General features: G+C 40.7%; 1 protein-coding gene and 1 non-coding gene across 3 annotated transcripts; one reads left to right on the top strand and one right to left on the bottom strand.

Annotated features, from left to right (window-relative positions):
• The first annotated feature begins 169 nt into the window (after positions 1-169).
• Positions 170-15,776, top strand: LOC128381910 (plexin domain-containing protein 1-like). Of its 2 annotated transcripts, none has more exons than XM_053341947.1 (13): positions 170-348; positions 8,438-8,622; positions 10,971-11,114; positions 11,201-11,270; positions 11,752-11,874; positions 11,965-12,083; positions 12,201-12,300; positions 12,441-12,536; positions 12,630-12,711; positions 12,802-12,862; positions 12,939-13,062; positions 14,524-14,684; positions 15,251-15,776. In XM_053341947.1, exons 1-13 carry the CDS (start codon positions 273-275, stop codon positions 15,374-15,376), a joined length of 1,467 nt encoding a protein of 488 aa, XP_053197922.1. In that variant the 5' UTR covers positions 170-272; the 3' UTR covers positions 15,377-15,776. The 2 variants fall into 2 exon arrangements, with proteins under 2 accessions (XP_053197922.1, XP_053197923.1); XM_053341948.1 differs by having other exon boundaries at positions 10,974-11,114.
• A 2,783-nt stretch (positions 15,777-18,559) lies between these two features.
• Positions 18,560-18,631, bottom strand: trnac-gca (transfer RNA cysteine (anticodon GCA)). Its single transcript has one exon. It is a non-coding gene; the product is annotated as a tRNA-Cys (tRNA).
• Between the last annotated feature and the right edge of the window lie 48 nt (positions 18,632-18,679).

Below are 18,679 nucleotides of genomic sequence, written 5' to 3' on the forward strand. Positions count from 1 at the left end.
AGTTATTCTGAGGGCCAAACAAGGACGGAAAGCAGAGGAGAGAGACAGAGTGACAGAGGAGGGGAGAAAAGCTGCAAACCTTGGCTGAGGTGAGGAGGAGAAAGGTGAGGTGTGCGTGTGTGTGTGTGTGTGTGTGAGTGTGTTTGTGTGTGTGGGAGAGCGACGAAAGGCAGGGGAGTGGAGGAGTGAGAGGAGCCCCGTTCTTCCAGCAAAGCAAGAGGGGAAGAAGAGTGATAAAGAGTTGGGGACGGAGGGAGAAGAGTCAGCTGGACATGGGGCTTTGTGCTGTTCTCCTCATCTGTCTCTCCCAGGCTGAACTGGGGAGAGTCTGGGCTCAAGAGCATGAAGGTAAGCCCCCCCTTTCTCTTTTTTTCCTTCTTCTTCTTCTTCTTCTTCTTCAATGCAAACAGCAAAATTCATGCATGTACTCCAATATTCACACTGGGGTTTTTTTTTTGCCTGCCTTTCTTCGAAATAGTGTTGCAGAGAACAGCTTCCAGAAATCCGAATTCTTGGAAGGTTAAAAAGAAATATTATCTGACCTGAATTCCTTGCCACTAACTCGAGCACCAGGCAGGCTTGAGAATTGTTTTTGGGCACTTATTTTTTGGTAGAACTGCATTTATGTGGGAGTGAATGTGAGTGAGTCTAACAGGTCCCTTGACATGTCTCTCTGTCAGTGACAGGAAGCACATGAATTGTGTCGATCTGGATTAATTTAAGATAAAAAAGAAAAAAGAAAAGAAAAATCTGATTCTGATTTGAGAAACAAAATGTCTGGTGTTCATTTGCTTGAAAAATACAGATCATATGTTGCTTTTTAGCAGATAAATATTTGAGGTTAATCAGCCTTTCAATTATGACTTGCGCTTTTACTCCATCAAGCATGTTTAAACAAGTAGAAATGGGAGCAGCAGATGTATCTAGAATACATTTAGAAAGTTTCTTGTTGTTCTGTCATGATTTATCTCATCTCAAACTGTCTAAATCATCCCAAAATATTGTGCATTTGGTTGTTCGGCGCATCCCCTGTAAAGTACGTATGCTGTGTACACCTCTGTCTTCCTGTGTGTGTGTGTGTGTGTGTGTGTGTGTGTGTGTGTGTGTGTGTGTGTGTCTGTATGTGTGTATTTTTGTTCTCCTTGGAGATATATTATTTTTAGCCAGCCCCCGTTCTTCCGCTGCCGCTCCTCCTCCTCCTCCTCCTCCTCCACCGACAATCAGTGGTGCTCCAGTTTCTCTGGCCTCTCCTGTGGTCCCAGTTCCTCTGATCAGGACCCTAGCTCTGCAAAGGACACCCCAACACACAGTGTAGAGACCAGAGAGGCAGAACCACCCCCCCATCCCAACAACATAAGACGACAAAGTCCAGCAGAATGTCGGTGCTCATCTAAACGGTTTCGACACCTGGGATTCAGTTCCCATTTTCAGTTCCCATTTTCAGTACCCAGCCTCATGTTTGTTGAGAAGCATCTCTATTTTGGGCCCTTTTCTCCACAGCCAGCCTGATGATGTCAATGGAGTTACACCAAAAAGTAGCAAAGCTCCTCACTAAATAGGTGTTGCTGGAATCTTGGTGATGTTTAGACAACCTGCATTCGGTCTTTAAAATACATCTTGTGTGATCAGACCACATTTAGAGGTGGTCTGGACAGCATATGGCCACATTCTTTTAGCAGTGTGTATGTGAATGTGTCCCAGGCCATACTGAAGGACCGCCTAGTCAAGTGACGTCCTCTGTGCGCATATGTACCCATTTATGTGCCAAAGGCGTCATGTTAAAGTGCAAAGCAACAAGAAGACAAGAAGAACAGGCAAATACATTCTCTGGTGATATTTTACCATTTCTGGCAGACTAGGGAAGTGCATTGCTGCCTCCTGTTGGTTAAAAAGAACGACGCATTTGGTCTTTGTGAGTGAAAATGATGTGTGTGTTTATTTGATTAGAGCGGAGAAGTGAGATCCAGTCACAAGTGGTCACTCGAGACACACGTGGACACATTTGAATACCAGGTGTGAGATGACTTAGATCTGTCCATTTGTGGTCGGATCACCCAAGACGCATATTCATACCACGTGTGAACAGCGTCAAAGTCTCGCAACTGACTGCAGACCATACTGCATCTGGCTGAGGAACGGTTGTATAAAATAGGTTGGACGAATTTCACTGTCAAAGTTCACCAAACTTAACGTCTCAAAAGTTCCTTGCACACTAATTTAGCCTCAGTGAGGGAATCTACCGATTGTGAGTCCATTAAAATGAATGGTGTTATAAATACTGGTGTTTGGTTGGTGGCTAGTACATGTGTCTGCTTGTATGTAGGTTATCAAAATGGGAAATCCAGTCTATATGTGGAAGTTTCTTTTCAATAATGTCTGTAAATAAACCAGTTGGGTTGGAAAGCAGTTTATTCCTCCTGTTGTGCTCCAGTCAATTTTGACAAAAGTTGCATGGTTACCAAGGAGACAACAATCAACAAAATTAAAATAAGTTACTTTCCTTCTCAGCAAACCACTGGTGATGCTTTGCTCTGTGATGCTAGAAACTCTGGTCCCCCTCCCAAAGCATGACCTCTGATATTCAGCAGGTCCCCATCCATATTTCCCTATGTGGAGCTAAGCTGGCATGACTATGTCTATGTTCATGTCAAGAAGTGTCAGAAGAGGAATGGTTTTAAATTGGTTTTAAATTGCTGTATATGACTTCATAAAATACACCGAACATTGAACAGTTTTAATTTGTTTTACTTTATGACATATGTGAAAAACCAGATCATGGTGACAATTTAAGCAGTTTTCCAATGCTAAACCGCAATAGAAGATATACAGAGTGACACTGACAGATGTTGGCTTCTGTCTGAATTTAGAGGCTGCACTGATCAATAGTCTAGGTGGGCCTTAAGCTACAGACAAATGGCCTAGATGAGCTAAAAATGACACAACACCAATATTTTCACAACTATTTCTAGGTTGCCACGGAGAGATAGCTTCAGAGTTTTATTATTTTAGCCAAAGGAAACAACAAGTCATCTCATAGTGTCTCTCAAACTTAAAATCAGAGTGCATGTTGACTCTGAAAGGATTCGGTTAAGTTAGGAGCTACTGAACACTCATTTCTCTACTATAGTCTCCTATTGTGAAAATGATGAATACTACAACACTGAAACGCTGACACCATCTAAATGTCATTGGCATTACAATGGGAAAATCTGCTCCAAATGTAAACAAACAACAAAAAAACTGCTCCATGACGGCTCACACAGATCACACATTTTCTAAACTTTGAGCTTCAGCCACAACACCACCATTTTTTCACTGTCTTCTCAGGTGCTTATCAGCCCAGCTGCCAGTGTTTGTGATTGTGTGTTATGGTTACTGCTGTTCCTCAGAGCGTGAGGTGCCAAATGGATTCCACCCACAGCCATAAGCTCCAAACTGGTTTTTTAACACAGATCTCTCTTTTTAAAAATCTGACCACAATAAAACCACTGTGCTAAAATGTGATGACACACAGAGCAGGTTGTGATTACTTCTCCACTTGATGCTTTTGCCAGAAGACTGCAGGTGCTTTGCCGTTCCCTGTCCTGACACTGACTCTATGTATAATTGGCAACAGCACCCAAAACAGGACTGCTACAGGATCAAGGCCTTGTTTGTATCTTGAGATTGGATCATCCCTCTCTCCTTTACTGTGTTTGGACAGTACATAATGGCTCACTCTCTTCTGCTTATCTGTCTCTGGAGCAAAGATGTTGGCCCTTTGCTCTCTTCTTTTCTTGAACTGAAGATAATTCTCTTATCCTTTCCCACCCAACCAAGTAAATGCCCCTGTGCCCTCAGTGAATCCTCACCTCTGCTTGAACTTCAAAGTGTTGTGCATTTACCCAGAAAGAAATTATTTTCAGGGGAAACTTATTTTTCATCCCTGGACTTCATCCAGCTGAACAGACTGAAAGACAATCTGCTTGTGTCTTAGCTTCTGTCTCGCCTTCAAAAGCTGCTTTTGAGTGATAAAAAAGGGGCCTAATGTGTTTCTTAGATGTCCAACAACCAAAAAAAATGATCAATACAACCACAGATAAGGATAAATAGATTGGAATTTTGCTCAAGAAGCAAAAACAAGTAATGAAAGAAAGCCACAGAGCTGCTGTTTGCATCTGGAAGAAGACAAAGAGAGAGCAAGAGATCAGGGAAATGGGAAATAGGCATGGGAGACAGTAATGGGATGAATGAACAGAATCTGTATATCCACAGCAGGCTGTATATGGCTCAAAATACTGTGTCCTAGTTCGATATGACTCCCAACACCCACTAGATTTGTGGTTGCTGCAATGCAGACACATGTGAGGAGGCAGATACAGTGGACACTGCTGCCACGCAGGTGCCATCGCCCGCCTTGAAATAGCTGATGCATGTTTGTTTTATCGCACAAAACAAAATAAGCCCGTGTTTCATGTCCACACTCCTGGCACTGCAAGATATGTGGGATTAAACAGCAAGAAATCTGACATTGTGCAGATGCATTGACATTATCCTGGCAGTTGACAGAAATACTCTATATTTAGGAGGACACATGCATTCTTTGCTAACAGAGTGGGATGCAGAGGGTATATTTACACTTAAGCCGACTTCTATTCACAGGCAAATGTGCCACGTCTGTCATTTTAGTCAACTGATTTATGGGCCCTGTTTCAAAGTCATGATAATGTTTATCTGCACCAGTTTGCATGTTCCCTGGTGCTACCGAGCTATGCTTAACTCAATTCTTTAACTCTTTTTAGACTCTCTTCACTGGATATTAATGCAGGCCGGGTTGCAGACAGTCGGTCAGGGTTAGAGATCAGAGAGCAGAGAAAACAAGTTCTGCATGAAGTTTGTAGATGAAAAAGGGACTTTGAAAGTGTAAAGATAGACAAAAAATGCATGCACGATCATATAAGGTGATAGAGCCTCATCTGCCAGTTGAGTGTTCCTCCACCTCCACCTCCTCCTCAAAGCTCTTCCTCATCTCTTCCCCCTGCTGTTTGACGCCTCCTCAGCTGTTTAGTGATGTTGAGTGCTGCCAGTCTCACCCAATTAGGAGCCTCTTGTTCTTAAGCTGTGGAAATAGCTTCAACTGCACCGTACAACAAGATTCCTCATTAGAGCAGTCTCCCTTGTGAGTGTGATAACCTCCCTCCATTTCATTCTCTTGTCCCATTGTGTCTTTTAAGTGTCTTTCTCATAGTATTTTACATCTCTGAAAATAGATATTTCACTTGATTTGAAATGTATCTATGTTTTGATGGCCTGAAGTTGAGCATTTAGCAGCTAAATATTGAAATATTTCCTTCCAGCACTTTAATTTAGACCCACATTAAAGCATAAATTAAGTCAGGAGCTAATGTTCCTCACCTACTCATCTAATAAATACATGATATGGCTAAGACGAGTATGTGGACACCCAGATATTACAATTATATGTGATTGCTGAACAAATTAATCCAAAACTATGGGCTGTAATCTGCTGCCTGCGCTCTTCTGGGAAGGCTTTCCTCCTGATTTTGCAACCTGGCTGCAGATATTTGCTCTCATTCGGCCTTTACAGCATTTGTAAGGTCAGCAATGATTTTTTAGTAATAAGGCCTGGCTCGCGAGATGATCCAATAAAAAGTTCAACATGAAGTATGTGGACCAAAAGTGACCTATAAAGCGTAAAAGGAGAAGAAAAGTACACACACAATCATATAAGATATGACTGCACTAATGGATAGTAGCGGATCTGCCACTGGAGTGTTCTTCCTCCTCCACCTCCACCTCCTCCTCAAAGCTCTTCCTCATCTCTTCCCCCTGCTGTTTGACGCCTCCTCAGCTGTTTAGTGATGTTGAGTCCTGCCAATCTGACCCAATTAGGAGCCTCTTGTTCTTAAGCTGTGGAAATAGCTTCAACTGCACCGTACAACAAGATTCCTCATTAGAGCAGTCTCCCTTGTGAGTGTGATAACCTCTACATTTCATTCTCTTGTCCCATTTTTTTTTCTTTTAAGTCTTTCTCTAAGTCTGTCTTTACTTCACTGATGAATGAATTCCATTTGTTTTATTTGAAGCTGTACTGATGAATAATTTTATATTAACGATGGATCAAACGATGATGTGTAATGTAAGAAGGGCTGTAGTTTCCCTCAGCTCTATGTTTTAGAGTCTTTCAGCTCATTGTTTTGGTTTGATGGCATCAACTTTTACTGTTACTACTGTCTTGCAACTCTCGTCAACCCTGTTTTTAACAGCAGCTGTTTAAAGCACAAAAAAAGCTCTGATAAATCAACTGTAGTGTCAGAAAACAGACAAAATTACCAACTAGCAGGTTAAAAAGGTGAAACATGTAGAAGATAAATAGCCAGATATTTCCTTCATGAACAACTCATTCCTTTGGAAATTAGAAATTCATTCACAAATGAGCCAGCACTCAATTTAGACCCTCAATGACTAACATTCCTCACTTACTTTATCTAATATATACAGTATATATTAAAGTCATATGTGATTGGTAGACCCCTTAATCCAAAACTATGATCATTAGTCTGATGCTGTAACAACCTTAGTTCATCTGGTAAAGCTTTTCTCCTGATTTTGGAACCTGACTGTAGAGATTTGCTCCCATTCTGCCTCTGGAGCGTGAGTCAGGTCAGCTGTGATTTTAGGCAATAAGACCTTGTTCATTGACCTAAATCTCAAAGGTGATGGATGGGGTTGAGGTCAAGGCTCTGTGCAGGCCAGTCAAGTTATTCCACACCAAACACCTGTAAAAACTATTTCTTCATGGATGTACATTTGTACATGTGAGCATTTGAAACAGGACAGGATCAAGTACACAAAAGTGCATCGGTGTCCCAATAGATTGTATATAAAGATGGACGTAGCAAGGTGTGACGTCACCCATTAGTTTGCATTGTAGCTGGTTTAAAGCCCAGAGTTTTTAGCTTGGGATCAACACCATGTTTTCTGTTTGGGGCCAGGATTTCCAAATAAGGAGTGGAGGATATTGCCTTTCAATGCATCCCACTACCTCAGGCTGATGCTAACGCCAGTTTCCTGGGAACACCGAGCACGGCATACTTGGGCTGACATTAGCAACTTTAGCTCAACTGTGCTAAGAGGGCTGGTATAATAATAAAGTAACATCAAACTTACTGATATATTATGAGAGTAGTCAAACTCTGTGTTTTGATGCCCACAAAGCAGACAGCAAAGGTACTGTCAGTCTTAAAATCTTATAAACAATAATTTAAAAAATAACCACCGGCACACTTCAAAGTACAGTACTTCCACATTGGCTTCAGCCTCAAGCCGTGGTAGTTGCTGCTTAAGGCCATTTTGACCACAATTAAAAAAGAAAGAGGCAAAGAGGGAGCCTATATTTAAATCTGGCTCTTGCATTTCCTTCTCTCAAGGTATTCATAACATGCTGTCACTTAATAGCCCCATTCAGTGAACTAACAGCTCACATAAAATCCAGGCAGCAAACTGGATATAATCCCTGAAATTCAGTCGATTCTGCTGAGTTAGCAACTCTGCTGACCGAAAATGTGTTCAGGACAGTGAGTCATCAGTGTTCCCGCAAAATAGAAAGACATTCCTCAAAGGAAAGTGAAAAAATATAAACATCCTTCTATAATCTGTTGAGCAGATGATATAAAAACGTGAATACACACTTATTAGACACAAAGACATTACTTCGCCAAAATGTAAACTGGCACCAAATTAAGGTTGTATCATACTTCACAATTAGCTAATAACCAGCCAAAGTCCAGCCACAACACAAATGCCACATTATTAGTTTAAATTAAAGTAATTACAAAAGAAATCATGGCACTATTTCTGCATGTCACGTGAAAAGGAAATACTCTCATGTGTCCTTTGTTCCTAAATTTTGTGAGTTGCATTTTTTTTTTTCTGTCATCGTGTGAGTTATTGCTCCAAAACCTCTAACCATTTCATTTTCTGTGGACATGTCTGCCGGTTAATGATCCAAATTATAGTAAGCAATAAAGAACAGATGTGACCGCAGGGTTTAAAGGCAGAACTATTTCAATTCCTTATAAAAACAACATTTTATTATATTATTTTAGAGCTCCTTTCACACGTTCTCAAATCAAGGACAGAATTCAATTACGTTTTGTGTTACATCAAAAAGGCTGTTATTTGGAGAGAGAAAAAAAGATTGTTTTGCTTTATTTATTAAGGAAACTGACAGTGTTTATCCAATTGATGTTCAATAACACGAGACAAGGATTATACAACTGGATGAAGAAAACATGGCACTAAAAAAAAAGTGTCCTTACAGAGTTCAAGAGACATCTGTTAGCTGATGCAGTCGATCCTCCACTTGTGGACGTCTACAGGGTCCACATATGTGTGTTGACTCTGTTCAGTGACCATAGTGCCTGTCTTGTTCTAGATGCACTGAGCGGGACTTCTCTGCGGACAGATGGGGATCCGTCCGGTTTGCACAGAACCAGGAGGGACCAGCAGACTCTGCACAAACACAGAGGAGCCCGAGACACACAGGCTGAGGGAGCAGGAGCAGGAGGAGGAGGAGGAGTTGATATCAGCACCCTGCCTGATAACATGACCCGAATAGTGGTGAGATCTGAACTGTTGACCCTCTGCTAATCCCCATCTCCTTTAGCTGCTACACCTGTCAAGCTTTCCGTTCTCACGTGGCACATCTGCAGCTTACAATGTTAACAATGGCAGATTTATCACTTGACTTTAAACAACTGTGAAAATATGGTTTGTTGATTTCAGACTAAATCGGGCTTCTCATTTCAAGCTGGCAACAATCAGTTTTGCCAGCTGAAATGCCAACTGTTGCTTGTAGATTTTATCAGCTGTAGTTGACGTTAACTCTGTGAGTTGGTTGAAAACTGTCTCCAGCTGAGTCTCTGCATAAGGGTCATAAATATGCTTGTGCTAAATCATGCTAAAAGATGAAGGCTAAAACAACAGCAGGTCTCAATTAGCATCCTCGGTTCATGAATGTAGAAAACTTGTAAATAAAGGAGCAGCATTGTTTTTGTATTGTGGGGTATTTAGTTAAATCTGCACAGTATTATAAAAGAACCACTTCTTTTTGGGTGCTTACTTTAGAAAATGCAAACATAAAAGGTAATTTAAGCTATCTGAGTATGTGTTTCGTAATGTTGGTAACATGTTTGGCTGAAGTTCCTGGAGTGTAAACTTCTCCAACTCCACTAGAGAGCAGCACAGAGCAGCTAACGTTACCCTAAACTCAGACACAGTACCCTCCAGAGGAATGGGGATGTCATCTTCCTGCGTATACCCAGCTAGCTATTTTGTTACACATAAAAAAAGTAACAAGCTTGGATAAGATTGACACAGCTGCACAGGTTCTTCTGAAGCCAAGTTACAGAAATAACAATTCTTAAATTGACTCAGATTTACTCATGATTAGTGAAGGCAAAGGAAAACTAAATCCACCGTTCCCAACAAGAAATCAGCTAACATGAACACAATGTCATGAATGACGTCAAGCTTCCAGGTTATTAAGTGTAACCCACCCCCAAAAAAAGCAGGGTGTTTTAACCTGATAGATATGTTATTGTAATAATACTGAGCTGAAAGGTCAGCTGGGGTCATAATCTTTACTCTGCCAACCTAGAGAAGCTCAAGGTTTAGATGAAGAGGGAACATCACAACTTTGAGAGGCACAAAGTGGAGGTCAGTGTTTATTAAGTTCCTGTCAGGTGGATTTGTCCTGTGGCATTTTCCATTCATTACCTTCTGTGTGTGGGTATGTGATGAAGTTTTATTTGTGTCTTGTGTCCCAGACTCTTCTTTCACTTGAACCAGCCTCAGTAAAATTCAACCCAAATAAATTGTGTTGTACTTTTTTTTCTCCCCCCTTCCTGCTACATTGCAAATTGAAAACAGACGACGTCCTCGTCCTGCCAACTTACAGTGTTTGTTTAAGCGTGGTTGTGCGTGAGTATGTGCTCCTCGTGCATGTGAGTGTGTGTGTGTGTGCTCGTGAATGACTCACTTGGACAAGATCACAAGTAGCCCTGGTGTACGCCTGCTGTCTGTTTGTTGGGGTGGTCTGATCCCAATTTGAGGACCCTCCACCTCTTGCCCACTGGGAATCTCTTCAATAAATCAATCAGCTGTGAGGGGAAAGTGTGCGATTGTTTCCCATCTCCTCACCTAGAAATCCCACACCGCCCCCCTCTAGAAAACACAGGCTGGTGTCAGGCAGTGGAGATGGGAGAAAAAAGTGGGTCACTTGCTGTATATGGAGCAGCCGGAGAGGCGCTGCATTTATCTGCTCCACTTTCTGAGCCCACTCTAAACCCCAGAACCATTGCTCTCTGTCACCTTGAACTATGGCATACATTAATAATGCCATCAAGACTGGAGATACATACAAAGACACAAGCCAAACAGTGTATAATGTGTAAACAGCTCCCCCAAGTGGGCTGTACAGATAGAAATAGGAAATGTGTCATGGTTCCCAACCTTTAAGACAAAGGAGGCCTTTTTATAGGCTGTATGTCTATGAACAACAACAAAAGGCTGATTATCCACTCAACTTATCTCATTCGAATCAAGATTAGAAAAAAAGTATAAAAAAAGCCTTTACATTGAGATTGGGAACCACTGTCCAATCTTTTGTCTTACAGGACTAACTCTTTCATAATGCTATTGTTTAATCCTATGTAGACCATTTATGCAAGAAAATCGTTGCCATTTACCGTAACATGCCATTTCAACACTGCTCAGGAAAAAAAAAAAATCAGGTCAGGTTACTGGAACTGGAACTGGAACTTGCAATAACTTAAGAATCGTGTTGTGAAATTATATAAATTATGAAATAATGGATTTCAAGATACTTAACCTACTCTCAACTACCTCACCATGAATAATTCTTTCTGAAAACTTCACTTTCCTAACGAGTGGCCTCCTTCTCTCAGGAGGACTCCCAGAGGTACTACAGATGGCAGAGTTTTGGTCCAGAAGACGGAGAGACTGAAAACTTGTGGGTAGATCTGAACGCCCTGCACAAGAGCCAAGTCCGAATCCACGGCATACTGTCCAATACCCACCGACAGGCAGCAGTGAGAAGCGCACACACACACTTAACCATCCAATTTAACTCCCTGCAGTGTCTGATTTCTTCTATTCATCTTCTTCTTCTTCTCAGAGGGTGGCACTTTCTTTTGATTTCCCTTTTTATGGACACTACTTGAGACAAATTATTGTAGCAACTGGTGGTGAGTTTTACCCTACATTACTTCAATGCAACACTCATTTACCCTGCTCTTCAAAAACAGATCAGACCATCATTGTGCTGAAGGCAAGCAGAAGGAGGCTCAGTCCTACCCTGGGGAAATATTCAGGCTTACCAGGCTATAATATATCTAATTAGCCTAACTGTAAATGCCTCATTTTTTTATGACTTTAATTGCTGTTCATGTCCTAAATAGGTTTTTTTTTTTGTCCACCCAGAAGCAAATAATCAAGAGTTATTTGTTGATTCTTCATTTCTGTGATTGTTCCTCAAATTTTTTATTCTATGGGATAAAAATGATATTCACATGGACAATTAGTACAAGAAGAGTCTTTTTAAATCAAGCAATCATGGGTGATGTTTAAGACTTGACTTTATACCTCCTGATAAACATCCACAACCAGAAAGTATGGAATAAATCATTTGTAAACACCTTTACCTACGTTTCTGCTCTCTTCCCCCAGGGTTCATCTTCATGGGAGACATTACTCATCGAATGCTGACTGCCACGCAGTACATTGCTCCCCTCATGGCCAACTTTGACCCCAGTTTTTCAAAAAACTCAACAGTGAGGTACTCGGACAATGGTAAGTGGAAGCACCACAGTGACCTTTTTTTAATCCTATTTGGCAGCTCCGAGTTGTCTTTGACCAGCGTCTGTGTTCTGCCCCACTCAGGTAATCTGTTTGTGGTACAGTGGGACAAAGTGAGGCTAAAGGACAGAGAGGATGAAGGAGCTTTTACTTTCCAGACAGCCCTCCACAAGAATGGAACTATTGTTTTCAACTACAGGGATGTAAGTTGATTGATTTCAGTTAAACTGCTTTCATCAACATCTGTATTTTCCATTTGCAAGAGGAAACAATCCTAAGGTTGCATGTCGTATTAAAAACAAACTGTTCTTCTTTTTCAGATTCCTGTGCCAGTGGTGAGAATTAATTCCACCGAGCATCCAGTGAAAGTGGGTCTGTCTGATGCTTTCATGGCATACCTCACTTCTGTGCAGGTCTCAGGTCTGTTCTCTTAAAAAAAACAAATTGTAGTTTTCTTTTCAGATGCTTCAGATGTTTTTTTTTTGCACATGCAGCAATACTTAAAATTTAAAGTGCATGACAGAAATCTGAACTTAACAAGCTTTTAAATTGTCTTGAAGATCCAAAGCGGCGCACTATCTACGAGTATCATCGTGTTGAGATTGACACCACAAAGATCGTTACCAGATCTGCTTTTGAGTTCACGCCTCTGCCTAGTAAGTATTTATACAAACCACAATTCAAGCCTCATAGTTTAACCCCTGTACTTTAACCCCAGGATATTTTTGTGAATCTTCGGATTTCTCCAGCTTGTCTTCAACACACAACCTGCGATCTCTGCCTGACATCCAACTTGACAACCGGCTGTGGTTGGTGCAACACGCTTCAACGGTAACATAAAATCCTCACAGTGTATGAAAGATCTTGTTTTGAAGCCATAGAGAGCCTGGCTCCTCTCATTTTGCTCCCACTGAGTTTCAGATGTTCCGATGGGATCGACCGACATAGACAAGAATGGCTTGACTACAACTGTCCCGAAGAGGTGAGACATGAGCTATTTATACATGAGCAAGCTATTTCTATTGTTTCTTGAGTAATTCATGCAAGTGTTCATTCAGGCAAAAGGCACATGTGAGGACTACAATCCAGTATTACCTGAGGGATCTATGAGCTCCTTCAACAACTCTTCACCAGGTCCAACACCTTCTTCAGCAGTGCTCGAGGAACAGCCTGTCACGAGAGGTGAGTTTCTCCACAGCAGCCTCCATGGGAGTAGCAGATAGTGACCAGGTGGTTTCATGTCTGGAAAAAATTGAATCACTATCAATGGACTGTAACTTTAATTGAAAACAAAGTGATCTGGATTTAATTTTACCCAAAGATTAACAATATAAACAGAATTAGTTGTCCACACTGTTGCAGCAATCTTTCAATTTTGTTAATTTATGGTGTTTTCAAACTTGCATTGTTCAGTCTGGTTGAATCAGACTCTAGTTTATTGTCCCTCTTGGTGCAATTTGTTTAGAGCAGATCTCAACACAACAATCGTACTCAAGTCAGGTGTTGTCTTCCGACCTCAATCTGACCCAATTACAAGGCGTACTCTGCAAGTTTAAGCTAAACAGCTCCCGTAGCTTTGCAGACTGGGATCAACCCTGCAGGAAGAGCGCCAGGGTTGGAAGCCAATTTGACATAGCGGCTGAACTATGTAATTATAACATCACATGATACTTTTGGGCCCAAAAACACTTTTTCCCATAGACCTACACTGTGAAAGAGACATTTATAAATCAGGAGATAAATATTTTTTGAGCATAACAAACATGTGAAATGACTTGTTTTACTATCAGAATGTGATCCGTCCGGTTTGATCACATTTCAGAAGTCCAGTCCAGCATGATTAGATTGTTTTACCCCTATTCACGTTAGCAGAAGGGCTAAACCGGAAGTAGCCAGATCAGCCAACATTTTTTTCTTAATGCGCCTCAGAGTAGCTTTCACAGGAATGAACGGAGCCCCAGGTCAGACGCTGTATCTAGTTCTCTTTATGTGTGGATGAGTGAAAACCAACAGTTGCTGGCAGCTAGCCAGACAGAGAATCAAGGTCTGACCTGGACTAGCACAATGAAGAAGTACATTGTAATTTTGATAATGAGCAGATTGGACAGACTGGCCAATGAGAGGAGAGAGTTCTACCATTGGTTGCAGAGACACTTAGATTTTTCTCCGTGTGAAAAGAAACCAAACAACGATAGAAACACAAGAAGTTTACCAACTCAACTGATTCAAAACTGAACTAAAGTTATAAAAAAAAACCTTAGAGTAGAGGATAATTCTGGCTTATTAAAATATTTTATTTTACTTTTCATTTTCTTAGCTTCTTTGATGAGTACAATTTTATTATAACAGGTACGATGGCCAAAAATATGTTCCAATTTGCAATAAACTGGAATCATATTTTAGACTGTGACATTGATTTTTCATTGGTTGTCTGACTGACTGTTGAGATTTATTTTTACCTTGTGCATACAAATAATTTGTCTTTGAGCATGTGTACATTACTTTCTTTTTTGCACCGTTATTATCTCAGCAAACTACACATGCCTCAGTCTGTAGCTCAAAAGGTTAATGTTTTTTAAATCCCTTTTATTTGGGTGCAGAATTGTTTTAACACTAACAACAATCTGTTTTACTTCCTTTCAGATTTACAGACGGGTCCTCCGAACCACACAGGGATAACAGAGAACACGGCCATCATCACAGGAGTCGTGGCCGCCCTCATTCTGCTTGTAGCTCTGACCTTACTGGCGGTTTACTACATCAACACACACCCGACAGTGGCTCCACCGTTCTACCTCATGCAGGTGAGAAAAAAAAACACCTCTGCCTCCACCAAAAACACCTCAAGCATTATGTAGAGTAAACACCTTATTTTGAAAAATAGCCCACATGCACACTTGATGTCGGTCTTTAACCTTTACATACTGTTCAGAGTCAAATTTGACCCCTTTTTACATTTGAGAGGCGTAAAAACACTGTATACACATTTCTTTTAGGTGGACTTTCCTAATATGACCCAGAATATACCAAAACCCTAACCCTAACCCATCATATTTTTTATTTTTGGGCAGCTAATACACATTTTGTGTATGCAAATGTCCAAATTTGACCTGCGTTTATTTACAAAATTAAAAAATCACCATTCAAGCATGTCGTATTCTTCATATTCTATGAGATGTTCTCCTGTTCTCCTCTTTCTTTCCATAGTTAAACACTCTATTTGCTGTCTGAAAGCTTCATTAAGGATTAATCAAACATTTATTAATGATAGATGGGGAATTTGTGAATATGAATTGATGTAGAGACTAATTATGAGTCAGAATATGTCCAGTGTGTGAGGGTTAATGAATGACTGTCTGTTGTTTTGTAGCGACGCACCAATAACTACTGGCCCTCTATGAAGTTCCGCAACCAGGGCTGCCACTCCAGTTACGCTGAGGTCGAACTCGGAGGTCACGAAAAGGAAGGATTTATTGAAGCTGAGCAGTGCTGCTAAAGGGGGGGCCTGGATGTGCAGGACACAGTCAGAGAAAGAAAGGGCACCATCTTGTGGACTGTAGCAGTACTACAACAGGGGGTGGGGGGGGGGTGAATATGGACGATCAGGCCGACCATCATCACAGGATGTCTCTACTCCAACCTCGGCGGCTGGACAGTGTTTACTGTACCTGCTCTTGTAGCTCTTGCTGGCTTTTTCTCTGTGTCTCTTGCTCTCGTTGCCATCACACAGGAGATTTTGCGATATCATCTAAAAGGGGTTGGAGGGTCTAAGAGGAAGCCGACTGTACAGAGAATGATGAGAGTAAAAAAGTGTAACTGTACAAAAACCTATCAATGCAAGGGGGAGTCAGGGAATGAATCGAACTAGCCTTCATACTGCAAACCAATGTACAGCTCAACTTGTTTTTGTTTTTATCCTGTCTATGGAGTTTGTTTTGTTTTGTTTCACTAAAAAAGTTCATGTGAGCAATGACTGGTTCATAAAATGTCATATCTATGTGGACTTCACTACAACAGATATCTAGCTATATAACTGATAGTGATTATAATGATCATCCTGAATTCCTCTGGAGAAATACTGTTTGGATGAGTTTTAGAGACATCAAGTTATGAGAGTTTTCTTTGAACTTTCTTCTGTTTCAATGTCTTCTAATAAAAGCTGGTGGTGAGTGTTGATATATTATTCTGGTGCTTACTGCTTGGTACTGATGATTTTAGCCTACACTGAGTCTGCCTACTGTAGTTTGTCCTCATATTAGATTAATGCTACCGTATCACTGACATGAACCCTCCTGTTGTCCTCGAGTCAAGGAAGGAAGGGAGGGAGGAAGAAGGAAAAGAGGGAGGGAGGGAGGGAGGAAGAAGGGAGGAAGGAAAGGTGGGAGGAAAGAGGGAAGGAAGGAGGGAAAGAAAGAGAAGGAGGGAGGAAGGAGGAAAGAAATAGAGAAGGAGGCAAGGAAGGAAAGGAGGGAGGGAGGAAGGAAAAAAGGAAGGAAAGAAAGAGAAGGAGGGAGGAAGGAAGAAAGGAAAGGAGAGAGGAAAGAAAGAGAGAAGGAGGGAGGAAGGAGGAAAGAAAGAGAGAAGGAGGCAAGGAAGGAAAGGAGGGAGGGAGGAAGGAAAGAAGGAAGGAAGGAAGGGAGGAAAGAAGGAAGGAAAGAAAGAGAAGGAGGGAGGAAGGAAGGAAGGAAAGGAGAGAGGAAAGAAAGAGAAGGAGGGAGGGAGGAGGAAAGAAAGAGAGAAGGAGGCAAGGAAGGAAAGGAGGGAGGGAGGAAGGAAGGGAGGAAAGAAGGAAGAGACATCAAAACAGACGGGGTCAATTTGACCTGGGAGGACGACAGGAGGGTCAATCATTTAAGGGGAGAGATGACTTTCACTATCAGGTGAGTAAATTTAGTGTAAAATTAGTTTTATCTTCATGCTGATATTCATATTTGATAATCATACAGGAAGGTGATGTAAAAATACTTTTGTTTACACACCAGCATCGACTTTGACATTCAGACCAAGCTCAAATCAATCAATCCAATCAAATCAACCCTATAGGCTTACGATTTTATTATCCTTATTTGTGTGGCATCTATAATAGTTATTATATTTTTTTCTACCTAGCAAAATCAAGCATATAGATCAATTCAGCATAGTATAACGATTGATCTGTTGATTATTTTTTCATTTTCAATGTTTGGTCCATAAGAAAGTTGTAAAAAATGTCAATCACTGTTCCCCAAAGCCTTTAAGGTGACATCCCTAAATGTTTTCTATTGTCCTGACCAGCAGTCCACAACCCAAAGATAGAAAGATAAAAAAGAACAAAGAAAACTCAAGAAACCAGAAAATATTCACATTTGAGAAGCATGACAATAAGAATATTTTGTCTTAAAAAAAAATGCTTGGCAATCAATTTTCTGTGCATCCACTGATTGGTACAGCTCGACACTGATCCTTCATGAGTGATTGATCCCAACTCATCTAATGTCTCCCAGCAACCAGCCAAGCAGAGGCTGCAATCACAGAAAATCTATTTAACTACTATAACAACTAGACGACCATTGTTCCATGTAAACGACCAATAATGCCAAAAGTCCAATAGTGTACGCTAATTTGATCATTTTGTGACATTTAGTACAGGGCAACGTGTACGTGCTTTGACCCACAAGTTGCGTCAATTGCTGCCTTCCAGTAATGTCGGAAATTAAAAACCTCTCACATTAGGTAAGACACAACAAATCAGAAAGTAGCCTAAATATCCAAAGCAGCTTTTAAACATCCCCACTGTCTAAAGAGCTTGATAACTTATTTTACATTAGTAATTTAGAAATGTTTTCGAGTCGTATTTGTGCCACTCCTCTTCAAAGTGGGACTTTATGGTGTGTCCGTGAATGCAGCACGGATTGCAGCCAGGACAGCAAACCATGTTTTCTGAAATGTTTTTCTCCCGGTTATGACTCTACGATTATTTTGTCAAAATACAATAATTGTAAGCCTTTGGTACAATACTTTAACATCTCCCATCTGGCACTGCTGATGCCCAGTGTTTGTTTCAGCTTGAGCAGAAATTGTTAATATAAACATAGCCTACAGGCATGTTCGCTGCTTGTTATTAATACAATTGTGACCTCATACAACAATAAATATTAATAATAGCTTTCCCAAATGAATAATAATGAGAAATAGAGGTAATTTGAGGTAAATAGAAGTAGAGCAAACACTCGGTTGCTCTTAATTGGTCATAATTAGCATGGGGAGTGTAAAATAGCCCAATTAACTTAGCAAAGAATGAACAAACAACTTAACAAATTAATGTATGACTCTGTACTTACAGCTCGATGGACGTATACTATCAGGCAAGACAGAGGTGGTAGTCCATATCCATATTGGCGACATTAATTGACTTTAATTAAGACTAAAAAATAACTTCTAAACGGCGTCTTCTTGCACCAAACAAAAGTGGAGCATACCATTCTGAAACGGGGTAGGAATAGTCCATAATATATAAGTTTCTAACGAGCATTATAATACTGCAATACATAGGCCTAAATAAAGGGAGGAAAACATCATGATATATTTGTAAGCTCTGAGGCTAATAAATGTAAAGAGAAAAAGAAAAAATTAAGTCGTAATGTTGATTGTACGTCACAATTGTATTAAACGACAATTATTATAGTACTATACCAAAAAGAGGGGGCACCCGGATTTGAACCGGGGACCTCTTGATCTGCAGTCAAATGCTCTACCACTGAGCTATACCCCCGATGCGTTAAGCAAGGGAAATGTAGTGTATTTAAAGACGTTTCTAGGA

The sequence above is a fragment of the Scomber japonicus genome, chromosome 20 (assembly GCF_027409825.1).
Source record: "Scomber japonicus isolate fScoJap1 chromosome 20, fScoJap1.pri, whole genome shotgun sequence".
NCBI classification, from domain to species: domain Eukaryota; kingdom Metazoa; phylum Chordata; class Actinopteri; order Scombriformes; family Scombridae; genus Scomber; species Scomber japonicus.

Excerpts from the sequence above, each read along its gene's own strand:
- LOC128381910 (XM_053341947.1), top strand. The coding sequence starts at position 273 with ATGGGGCTTTGTGCTGTTCTCCTCATCTGTCTCTCCCAGGCTGAACTG. Across the intron at positions 12,084-12,200 it reads TTGTTTTCAACTACAGGGAT|ATTCCTGTGCCAGTGGTGAG; the intron begins GTAAGTTGATTG and ends CTTCTTTTTCAG. Across the intron at positions 13,063-14,523 it reads GGAACAGCCTGTCACGAGAG|ATTTACAGACGGGTCCTCCG; the intron begins GTGAGTTTCTCC and ends ACTTCCTTTCAG.